This window comes from Castanea sativa, chromosome 1, assembly GCF_040712315.1.
Source record: "Castanea sativa cultivar Marrone di Chiusa Pesio chromosome 1, ASM4071231v1".
In the NCBI taxonomy this organism is placed as follows: domain Eukaryota; kingdom Viridiplantae; phylum Streptophyta; class Magnoliopsida; order Fagales; family Fagaceae; genus Castanea; species Castanea sativa.
In genome coordinates, this window is record NC_134013.1 from 15,235,051 (window position 1) to 15,247,477 (window position 12,427).

General features: G+C 36.6%; 2 protein-coding genes across 3 annotated transcripts; one reads left to right on the forward strand and one right to left on the reverse strand.

Annotated features, from left to right (window-relative positions):
- Positions 1-643: 643 nt before the first annotated feature.
- LOC142638601 (U-box domain-containing protein 44) lies at positions 644-5,885 on the forward strand. The gene is made up of 4 exons (XM_075812645.1): positions 644-1,052; positions 1,943-2,514; positions 2,615-2,924; positions 4,111-5,885. Exons 2-4 carry the CDS (start codon positions 1,960-1,962, stop codon positions 5,685-5,687), a joined length of 2,442 nt encoding a protein of 813 aa, XP_075668760.1. The 5' UTR covers positions 644-1,052; positions 1,943-1,959; the 3' UTR covers positions 5,688-5,885.
- A 2,656-nt stretch (positions 5,886-8,541) lies between these two features.
- On the reverse strand, positions 8,542-11,830 carry LOC142638607 (F-box/kelch-repeat protein At5g42350-like). Of its 2 annotated transcripts, none has more exons than XM_075812656.1 (2): positions 11,601-11,830; positions 8,542-10,782 (listed from the first exon to the last, which is right to left on the reverse strand). In XM_075812656.1, the coding sequence occupies exon 2, from the start codon at positions 10,680-10,682 to the stop codon at positions 8,949-8,951; it is 1,734 nt and encodes a 577-aa protein (XP_075668771.1). In that variant the 5' UTR covers positions 10,683-10,782; positions 11,601-11,830; the 3' UTR covers positions 8,542-8,948. The 2 variants fall into 2 exon arrangements, with proteins under 2 accessions (XP_075668771.1, XP_075668778.1); XM_075812663.1 differs by lacking the exon at positions 11,601-11,830 and adding an exon at positions 10,895-11,031.
- Between the last annotated feature and the right edge of the window lie 597 nt (positions 11,831-12,427).

The following is a 12,427-nucleotide window of genomic DNA, read 5'->3' on the forward strand; positions in this document are numbered from 1 at the left end:
ATACAGTCACTTCAATCTTTACTTCAAGCATCTACTACTATATTATAAAACAACAGTTTTGGTAGAAGTTCAATTATCCAACCAACCCATCATCATCTTAAAGCTTAATGATGATCACACAATTATAGATTTGTATAATTTCTTAGAATAGAAAAAATATTGTATATACACAATAATATAAGACACACTTGTAAAAAATATCTAAAGCTATATTAATAAAAACTCTATTAGCCATCAGAAAGTTATTCTAATAAAATTCTATTGGTTGCAAGAAAAAAAAAACATTCAACTACCCCGACAGAGTGACCCAGCTCAAGAAAGACAACAAGTGTGTTTGTTTCTCACTCTTTTCCTACAGCGAAGAAGAACTGGTGGTTGGTAGTGCTTGACTGCTTTGGTACACGGCTACGTGGAACTATCAACTATGTTTGTTCACACCATGTCTCTATTTCTATATGATACTTTTGTTGAAAAGCATTATAGCCAAAACCAAACCAAAGCCAGCCAGTGAGCCAACCCAGCCAGCCTGGCTTTTTTCGAAGCTTTTTGTGGGGTCAACGGATGGTGAAGCTGCTCTCTCTTTCTTCACTCTCTCTCTCTTTGAGATATTTGGTTTGTGAACTGTGATGGGTTTGTTTGGCTTTGTTAGATAGATGACTATTCTCGTTGAGTCAACATTTTCTTTCTTCCACGATATTTACCTCTTACTATTACTACTACTTTCTTCTTTTGTTTTTTCTGCATATTCCTTTTCTCAGCCACATAAAGCCCTCTTCTTTTTTTCTTCTTCTTTTTATTTTTATTTTTTCCTATCTATATCTCAAAAAAATCTATATCTCAAAACTAAAAGTTTCCCACTTCCTCATACTAGGAAAAAGCCTTCTATAAATTCTAATTCTTATTCTTCATTGAGTTTAATTCATTATCCATGGAACAGCAGCTTTGTACTACAATCTTCTCTGCCTCAAGAGTCCACCTTGATTTTATTGCCAAGCTGTCAAACTGACTACAATTAGGGTTTTCTTCAAGGTCTTCCAAGAATTAAGAGACAGGTAATGGTTCTTGATGATCCCTTCTTATTGGTGTTTTTGTTTTGTAATACTCTCTGTATTTTGCTCGGGTTGTTCATGATCACTTTGAAAGCATTGGGGCTTTTGGGATTGTTTGAGATTAGTAAGATGCTATTTGGGATTAACTAAATTTGGAAAATTTTGAATTTTTTTTGTAAGGACTAAAATTGGGTCATCATTTTGATGATGAATTTCTTGAGGGGGTTTTAATTAAATTTTGAAAATTTTGGATTTAGTTTAGAATGGGTTTTTAAGGGTGTGGTTGAATGTGTCATTCTGATGGACGATTAATGAAGGTTGAGTTGGTGTAATAACTTGGACAGAGTTTGGCTCACTTTTAGTAATGTTCATAGAGTTGAATTGATTCTTACAATTAATTCAGGGTACTATAAGATTTGTTTTCAGTTTAAATAATTGGCCACTTATATCTCTCATAATTCAGTGCAGATTTGGATTGTTTGATTGTAAGTTTCCAATTTTGGGTTCAAAGTGGTTTTAGCGCCCATCTAAAAGAACATCGACCCTTTCATATATGCCTTTGTCTACAAAGTTTTTCTCTTTGTGACATGTTGCAGCATTAGAACAATCTACAACTAATACTTGTCATTATATCTAAAAATTCTGTGTCTCCCCTTGATCCCCTCAACAACGAGAGGGAGTGTGAACACTGTTATTTTTTCACATGCACGGATGCTTTGGTAAGCACTAAACAATTAAGCATGCTCTTTTTATTATTGTCAAGCACCTTCATCTTTTATTTATTTATTTTTATCTCAAATTGATTTAGTTTTATCTTTTTGTATTACTTCCCTGACCACTGTAAAGCTATTGGCACAATGGTTTATCTTTTCTGAAATACTACTTTGTTGCAGGGAGTAATTTAGATCAGATGGCTGATAGCTGGGATGGGTGTTCTGAAATTGGCAGCCAGTCAGATGAGAGTTTTCATTTTGAAAGAGTGCACCTTGAGCCTATATATGATGCATTTGTCTGCCCATTGACAAAGCAAGTTATGTCTGATCCTGTTACCTTAGAAAATGGGCAAACTTTTGAACGTGAAGCAATTGAAAAGTGGTTCAGGGAATGCAAGGAGAGTGGAAGAAAGATGGTATGTCCTTTAACTTTAAAGGAATTAAAAAGCACAGATATGAACCCTAGCATAGCTTTGCGGAACACCATTGAAGAGTGGACTGCTAGGAATGAAGCAGTTCAGCTTGATTTGGCTCGTAGGTCATTGAATCTGGGCAGCTCAGAAACTGAAATTATGCATGCTTTGAAGTATGTTGAGCACATCTGCCAAAAGAGCCGATCAAACAAGCATATTGCACGTAGTGCAGGGTTGATACCCTTGATTGTTGACATGTTGAAGAGCGGCAGCCGTAGAGTTCGATGTAAAGCTTTGGAAACTCTCCGAATTGTGGTGGAGGAAGATGCTGAGAATAAGGTAGGATGTCACAGGTTTTGTGACTTTTTATAGCTTCTATGGAATCACTAGCGTGGTTGGGCTTAGCACCTCTTTTTAACGGTTTCATTTTGTTTTGCAGGAAATGTTGGCTGAGGGGGACATTGTGCGGACTATAGTAAAGTTCTTATCTCATGAGCTCTCCAAAGAGAGGGAGGAAGCTGTCTCTTTGCTGTATGAGCTCTCCAAATCTGAATCATTGTGTGAGAAGATTGGTTCAGTCAATGGAGCAATTCTTATATTGGTTGGGATGACAAGCAGCAAATCGGAAAATCTTCTTACTGTTGAGAAGGCTGAGAAAACATTGGAGAATCTGGAGAAGTGTGAGAACAATGTGCGGCAGATGGCTGAAAATGGAAGATTGCAGCCTCTTCTGACACAAATCCTTGAAGGTGCTTGCACTCTCTACTATTTTATCCTTGCTTAATTTGTTGCAAACATAACTGAACTCCTTGGCCAATTTCTTTCTCATCAAAACATGGTTGCAAAAATGATTCTCGTTGTGTTTGTTTGAATTTGAAGTTATATTGAACCATGTTGAAAGTCATACCGCCAATGTATTTATCACTGTGCTCCCTTATTTCTCTGAAATCTAGTTATATCTGGAACTTTGGTTACAAATTATGGTAGTTTGATTTGCACAATATCTATATTTTGGTCCTGAGATTTCATAGTTTTAAGAGAATGAGAAGTACAGTTTTTTCTCTGCCTTTTCCTTGGCCATCATAGGCTGGTATTCCCTGTGGTCTTACTACCATGTAGGTCACATTTTCATTCTGAAGTGGACTGTTTCTGGCAGGGGTGTAATAAGACATATAATGTTTTGCTTGATAAAGTTAATTGTTAAGACTGTGAATTAGAAGTGTAAGTTAATAATAATTTGATTTATATAAGTCAAACTTGTATGCATTGCCAAGTCAATAGCTAAATTAGAAAGCTCAAGTTTTTAACTTCTCAATTTGCTCTTTTCAACTTATGAATATGTTATTTTATTAGGCCAAATTAAGTAGCCTAATAATTTTGTGTTAAAAACAAGTCTAACAACTTGTTATATTGAAATAAAAGTACAAATTTTAACAAAAAATTTCATTTTAAAGCATTTTTCTATGCATCATACAATACGATATGATTCATATGATACGCACACTATATCGTACGATTCATGAGCACTTAAGATATGCCGATACAATACGGAACTTTTTACACACGATACGATACTAACAACTATGTGTAGAGGCATGGGCCCTCCTTAACAATGTAAGGATTTGAAAATAGTAGAACTATTTTTGGTCATGTAATAAGTTAGAAGATTAGCTACTTCTGCAATGAGTTCTAACTTTAATGGAACCCTCATAAGAATGGGTGGACAGTGAAGTTGGGTTCAAGACCCACAGGGTCAAAGTAAAATGTGAATGTATCACTGGGTTTGTTATATAGGTTTGAGCTGTCCTTCTCTTTGATTTTGTTTTCTTTCATATTTAAATGTAGACATTGTTGTTCTCACTCCTTGAAGAAAAGCTATATTCCTCTCATGAATGTCATGCAATTAACTCTGTTCCCTCAATGTGATGGTTGCAGGCCCACCAGAAACCAAACTTTCCATGGCTTCATACCTTGGCGAGCTGGTCTTGAACAATGATATAAAAGTCATTGTGGCTAATACTGTGGGTTCATCTTTGATTAATATTATGAGAAGTGGTACCATGGAGTCAAGAGAATCTGCTTTGAAAGCTCTAAACCAGATCTCATCTTATGAGGCAAGTGCCAAAGTGTTGATAGAGGCTGGAATACTTCCCCCCCTTGTGAAGGACCTTTTCACTGTTGGTTCCAATCAGCTTCCCATGAGACTAAAAGAGGTCTCTGCAACAATTCTTGCTAATGTTGTGAACTCGGGTTATGACTTCGATTCTATCCTAGTTGGATCTGACGACCAGACACTGGTCTCAGAAGACATAGTCCATAACCTACTACATCTTATTAGCAACACAGGTCCAGCAATTGAGTGCAAGCTTCTCCAGGTTCTTGTTGGACTCACTACTTCTAAAACCACAGTTCTTAATGTTGTTGCAGCCATCAAAAGCTCTGGTGCTACTATTAGTTTGGTTCAGTTTATTGAGGCTCCACAGAAAGATTTGCGTGTAGCTTCCATCAAACTTCTCCAGAACCTCTCCCCACTCATGGGCCAGGAACTGGCTGATGCCTTACGTGGCTCAGTTGGCCAGCTCAGCAGCCTAATTAAAGTCATATCAGAAAATATAGGAATCACTGAAGAGCAGGCTGCAGCTGTTGGCCTTTTAGCTGATCTCCCTGAGAGGGACTTGGGCCTTACCAGGCAGATGCTAGATGAGTCTGCCTTTCAGATGATCATCTCTAGAGTGATTAGGATCCGGCAAGGGGAGACAAGGGGCACTCGCTTTGTCACACCATTTTTAGAAGGGCTTGTACGAGTCCTTGCAAGGGTTACATTTGTCTTAGCTGATGAACCTGATTGTGTTGCACTGTGCCGTGAGAACAATCTTGCTCAATTGTTTACCGACATGCTTCAGGCGAATGGACTAGACAATGTACAGATGGTCTCTGCCACAGCATTGGAGAACTTATCACTAGAATCTAAAAATTTGACAAGATTGCCTGAGTTGCCACCAACAGGTCTTTGTGGCTCAATCTTTCCATGTTTTAGCAAACCGCCTACTATATCTGGATTGTGTAAGCTTCACCGGGGTACATGTACACAGAGGGAATCCTTTTGTCTTCTAGAAGGACAGGCCGTGGAGAAGTTAGTAGCACTTTTAGACCACACAAATGAGAGGGTGGTTGAGGCCGCACTTGCTGCACTATCTACTTTGTTGGATGATGGGGTTGATATTGAACAAGGGGTAACAGTGCTGTGTGAGGCAGAGGGAATCAAACCTATACTTGATGTTTTACTCGAGAAACGGACAGACAATCTGAGGAGGAGGGCAGTTTGGGTTGTTGAGAGAATTTTGCGTACAGATGATATAGCCTATGAAGTTTCAGGAGATCCAAACGTAAGTACAGCACTTGTTGATGCTTTTCAGCATGGTGACTATCGAACCAGGCAGATTGCTGAGCGTGCCTTGAAGCATGTTGATAAAATACCAAACTTTTCTGGAATCTTTCCAAATATGGGGTAGGCCTCTTCTCAATGATTGTTTGCTCCCTAAGTTGTCGAGTGCAAGGACCTGTATGTAATTCTTCTTTTGTCCCCGAGCAGTTTGTAGCATCAAGTTGAAAGTAGATATTGTTGTATACAGCTTTTCCATTTGTAGAGGGTTTTGGAAGTTGTTGATTTGTTTTTAATAATACTGTTTCAATCAATTTTCATTTCTTTACTTTAAGTCTTGAACTGCACATCCAGTATTTATTCATTGAGAGCGGGAAATTGTTGGATTTTCTATTGCTCAATCCCGGTAGAAGATCTTGGGTTCTTTCTATACAGGTTTGTTTTCCTAATGATTAGCATGCAGTTGATTTATTCTGATGCAGCCTGTGCCTCTGCGCAATGTGTGTACATCTTCAACTACGTTACATACTTACATTGGCAATGAAACATCAGCTGAAAAACATCAATTGTAACCTTGTGAACACCTAGGAACCAAAATACTGAATTATTCAACTAAAGATTCATTATGCCATCCTTCATACTCAGTACTACTAGGCCTTGTTGCAAAACAAAACATGCCGAATGACTCATTTTAAAAGAATTGCCTGCCGGATCTGAATATTACCATTTTTTGGGGGTTAAAATTACCAATATTTTTTGTAAAGAGTTCCTTCTATAATTTTCCTTGATGAGACTCTTTTGCTGTCCTTCATTTTTGTTGTAAACCAAAAAATGTGATCATTTTATAATTTAAGAGTGGTGTGGCATATTTTTAAACTCACATTTATATTTCTCACTTTCACATCTTGAAAATAAATATACTCCTTAAGAGGTAAACAAATAGGAAAGAAGTGTAAATGAGCTCTAATTCAAATAGTATTACATTCCATTTGCTGGAGTGTGAGATCATGTGTTCAAATCTCACCAAGTGTGTGCAATTTACTAATAGAGGAAACAAATAATTGGTCATGATTCATGACGCATCTCCATAAACCATAATCATTCTCTAATGAAATAACTGGATATAACTATATAAGATTAGTGGTTGTACCCTAGAACTAGTTATAGCTTTAAAAATTTGGGTTTGAGAGTTTCATATGATAGTGGCTTTGCTATAATGAAACAACTGGATATAACTATATAAGAGCCTAGAACCAGTTATAGCTTTAAAAATTTGGGGTTGAGAGTTTCATATGAGGTTTTGAAGTTGAGCATCGGTTGATTTATAATAAAGGGACAAGTATGAATTTGGATCATGAAAGAAAACTTTGTTTGTAACTATACTTGACTAAATACACTACATATTTCACATCAGTATGTGATCAATTTCTTGATTGTTAGGAAATTTTTTAGGGAATTTTTTTTTTTTTTTCCCTCTTCCTTCAACTTTGAAAGGGAAAAAAAATTCTAGCCTTCTATAGTTTTTTTTTTTTTTTTTTGGTTTTTTCTTCTTTCTTTTTTCTGTATGATTACTTGGGAAAGTAATTGTTCCAAAAAGGTTGCTGGCTATATATATTCTACCCTTCATGAAAAAATAAAAAAAGTTAATATTTCATTTTTGGGGGGTTTTTTTTTTTTAACATGAGAAACTCATAGATACCCAAAACAACATTTTGGGACATCTAGAGGATGTTTGGTACTACATTTTAAATAATAGTTTTCAGTTTTTAAACAACATTACACGTATTTTCACACTTTTTCGCTCATACGTATTTCCAAAAAATACAAACAACATTATTAGAACAACAATATCAAACGACCCCCTAATGGCCCTTTTGGCAGTTATTTAAGGATTATATTAAATAGCATTTAAAGTTTGAAGGCTTAAATGATTAAATCTAATATTATAGGACTAAATTGAATTTTGATCAAAGTTAAATAGTGGAACTTGTAATTTAGGTTTTTTTTAAAAAAAAATTAATGAAAGAGTATTGAACATAAATAATTTCATCATATCATTCCCATTTGCAATTTACTACCCGTTTGTTTGGTCCATTGAATTTTTTTTTTTTTTACAAGATCGAATTCTACTCTAGCTTAATTTAAGTACATGTGTGTGTGAAACTCCCTCTTGAAAACTTGAACCCCGGCTCATACCCCCCACACCCCGCAAGCACTTATACTTGTAGAGTGACCATTGCACCAAGGGTGTGCGGTAGTCCATTGAATTTTGATCTAATGGAGTTTCGTACTAATTTACTACTTTTCTTAAACATGAGCTCAAAAAAGAATAAGAAAAAAAGTAGCGGGTATGAATTAAGATCAAGAAAGGTAATATTGTTTGTGATTACCAATTAGGATCAAGAAAGTAAATAAGATTAGAAATCATTTAAAAAAGGAGGGGGAGGGGGGTTGGGTTTGCACTTGCATCAACCAACCCATGTTTAAGAGAGAGAGAAGAAGAAGAAGAAAACAAGATAAAATGTCTTTACAATTAGTCAATTAAATGCTTTTTTTTTGGGGGGATGAATTTAGTTAAATGTCCTTGAAACTGATTGGCAATGTACGTAAGGCGTTTATATGAGCCAAAAACAGAGTACGACTGCTTCACACAATGATTGATTCACAAACACATAAAATGATACATTCTAGATATATCTCCTGTAGCAATTGTTTTGTGACCGAATGAGACATCAATTTAATAAATTTTCTAATTTCTTCACAAAATCACAACCGAAAAAAAAAAGCTAATTCTATGCTTAGGAAGATAATAAACTCTAAACTTTTAACAAAACATCAACTTGAGATCTCAAAAGAGTCAAATTAAGAACCGATCAGAGGCATAGCGTATTTTGTGGGGACTTGAAATGTGCCTTAACGAGGCGACTAAGTCTTACACTCAAGAAAGCTTGAGTTTAAAGTCAAACATTCAAAAAGAAAGGCTGTAAAACATTCCAAAATTTATGCAACTATGTTCCTTATTCAATATCAGCTCAAAAGAACCCACATGAGGAACGGGTGTGATGGGTTACAACTCAAGCTAATAACAAAAGCCACAAATTGGACGTTTAAACAAGAAAGAGGATATTGGTGCAAAATATGTGAAAGTAGTACAGAATCAATTTTATGAATGGTGGTGAATAAATTACATCAAAGGATACATGAACCAACCTTACCTTTAATAGCACTAGGAATAAGAAACCGAAATCAGAGGTAGTCGCCAGGATACAAATTGTTTTTTTGTCCAACTAATAGAGAACAGAATTTTGCCAGTCGCGAAAATCTGCTCCAAACGATGAGGGAGAAACGAATGTATTTGATTTTCTGCATGAGGGTCTGTCTGCAATGTACTTCACAGATGTAGCACAGCCAGTGTTTTAGTCATGCACGAAGAAGCATCCAGTTCATGAGTTATATGATTCCTAGAAATATGCCTCCAGCTAGCCCCCAGATCAGATACATCACAGACAGTCAAGAAATCCAGTATCTGACCAAATATTTTGAACATTTCAACCCCAAATATCAGGTTTCTATCACCAACAAATGCAGCATTCCAGTCCATTGGAGCATCAGGGTGTATAGAAGCCTCAGACCACGTAAGATACATGAGATCTAGCTCCCACAGCTTTCTAACAGCCTTGTTTCTCCGACCTATTTGACCATCTCCTTCACACCAGGAGACAGAAAGCATGAACAGCCGGCCATTACAACATACAAGTTTTGGGTGATACTCATGAACACGGGATGGGAATGGGGTAGTTTGGATTCCAATCCAGTATCCCCTTTCTATGTCGAATCCTGCAAGTCTGTCGGTCTCAGAATACACATAAAACATTCCATTACAAACAACACCAGAACAAACAATTCCAAAATCTACAGGCATCTTCTGGATTTCTGTCCATTTATTTGATGCTGAGTCATAGATTTCTCCAGAATCCAAAGGCTCGTCCCAAGATCCAAGACCTCCTACAGAAATCAGCACAAACCTTCTACAACCTTTTGCACTTGACTGATCACTTTTTTGTCTCGTAAATTTGTACGACTTTCTATTGGGCAATAATGAAGCCTCATTTTCATCAAATGCGTTTCTATATTGTCGTCTTAGTGAAAGCCTGTGAGGATCCTCATAAACATCTGACACCCCACCAACTCGAGATCTGTAAAAGCGTCTATCTAGACGATTTTGATTCAATGTAAAATCTGAACTGACCTCAGAAACCCCTAAAATAGGCATCGACCTTGCATGCTTCATAGACGAGACTTTATGCCAGGATTTAGTCAATGGACTAAACACTAACACCCCTTTGTGCGTCTTATATGAGCTCCTATCCACCCTCCCGAAGCTGGTCAAGCTAGAACAACCTCCAACAACATATATATCATCCTGGATACTGGCAATAGAGAACATGAACCTTCCTTTGAGAATATCAGCATTTATCCTATGCCATTGGCCTTGAGAAACATCTAATGCATGTATCTCACCAGAACAAAAGCCATCTTTAACAACACCAAACAGAAACGCCCATGGTTTCTGATGTGGACCATCCCGTCTCATCTGTAGAAACCGAGAAGTGGTAGTCAAGTGTCGCCATTTCTTGCAGACAAGCCGGGCGGTCATAAGACTAGTCATCGGGAGTTTCACCAAGCACATTTCCAGAATGTCATCCGGAAGAAATATGTGCATTCTACTGTTTCTTACTGATTCTTCAAGCTCAAAATCCTTCTTATTATGCTTCCTCCAAAACCTCTCCTTCACCCCATGTGAGAAGCAATCCACCGCAGTTTCTTCAGTGCCGCAAATCATTTTGTACCCTTTGCCTTCTTCGCTGGAACTCGACCTCCTTCTACTACTTGGATCCCCAAATTCATCACTAGTATCGGCGCCCACTTTGCAACCTCCACCTCTACCATACAAAGTAAGACACCTCAGAGAAACCCCTCGTGTATCATCCACTTCCTCTCCCCTGCCACCTTTGTACTTCTTCTTCAACTTCTGGCTCACACTTCTGACGAGACGTTTCGACACACTCAAAGCCTCTAAATCTTGACCAAGTGATTGTTCTCCAGTCAGTCTCTCAGAAAACATTATGTGTTCTCTACTTTTTCACCAGCAAAATCACGTACCTAATCACAATCGCGCAAATCACACTAATCCTCATCCCCAAAACTCCTCTTCCATCATTCATCTATAAAACAAAGCAACCAAAACACATTAACCCCGAACGACAAAACGCAAAACAAACATATAAAATAAATAAAAAAACATATAAACATGAAGCTACATGTTGAAAACATTACCTAAAAATTAACATCTTCACGCATACCAAACCACATTTCTACTTTATGCTAAAATGCAAGCAAAGTCAAAACCTTGTCTTCAAAGCAAAACTAACCAGTCCAAATTGAATTGAAATTCCTTCAAAATTCATCATTTTCTATTCACAATTTTCACCAAAACCGCGAAAACATAGAGTCAACAATTTCACCATATTTCAAGAAAACTCAAGCAAAAAAACAAAAAAAAAAGTTACAAAAACGAAAGTCTGTTACAACAATTTACTAGCAGAATGGACCATTGATTTATATATATATTTACAAAGCTAATTAAAAAAATCGGAAAGGCTTATCAAATTAATTACTTTTACCATTCACCAGATCCACAAAAATTAAGTTATAGTTAAAGCGCAAAATCCGTTATTTAAGAGACAGTCATGACCGTTTATATTAAACTACTAATCCTAAATCACTCAATTTTCGAATACAGTTAATTTTAAAAAAAGCAATATTCAAGAATATAAATATAGAAAATAGAGCTCAGAAATTCATTTCCCCTATATATATCAATCTAACCTTAAGCTCAAAAATAAAAAAAAGAAGAGAAAAATGATAACGCGCCGTTTGGTTTGTTGAGAAATCAAGGAAAACGAGCTTCAACTAGAAATCCTCAGTAAACAAACACAAAATTAACTGGAAAAAAAAAATGGAAAAGGTAAAAAGAGCTTACAAGTTAGGAAAATGTGAAGCTGAGCTGAGAAAATCCATAATGTGTGCAAATCTGAGATGAGATTTGATCATTTTGAGCTGAGAAAGAAGAATGGGTGAGCGTTTTGTGTTTTTTTTTTCCTGGGATTAAATTAAATATAGAAAGCCAAACATAGATCGAACATAAAGACCTGAAAGTTCTTTTTAAATTTATTTTATTTTTTTATATAAATAAAATAAATACAAAAATTTTGTGGGTTTGGTTGGTCTCTCACTCAGGCTCAGCTTGTATTTCGAGGCTGGAATTTTTAGTAAAGCGATTGAAGCACTGATTAAAAAGCGACCCATCAGCTTCACTTACTTTTCTTTTTTCCATTTTTAAAAAACATTTGGGCATTATTGTTTGTTTTTTCTCACTTTGTTTTTTTTTTTTTTTTTTTCCCACTTGGTTTTTTATTCGATGCGAGCGTAATCTTAAAGCTTATTTTGGTATCTTTGTTTTGTAGCCGTTGGATTTTGGTTTGATGATCTCGAGGGTGCGGTCACGTTTTTCAAATGTGGGGCTCAGGTCTCGACGAACTTTTTGTTTCTTTTTTTGCATAAATTTAGTGCTTTTGTTGGCACGAGTGGGGTACACGTGTGAAGATTGCCGGAGTGAGTGAGAGTGTTGAGATGAGAAATGAATCCGAAATGGTTGGCAATGGCAATAGTGGCGGTGAAATTTTCTTTGGGGGTAGTTAGGAACGGTGGGGGGTGGGGCCATTGACTGTGTACGAGTCCAGGGGTACGATTATGCAATCCAACTACTTTTATTTCAGATTGGTTAACTGTTTCCACAGTCTTTTGCGG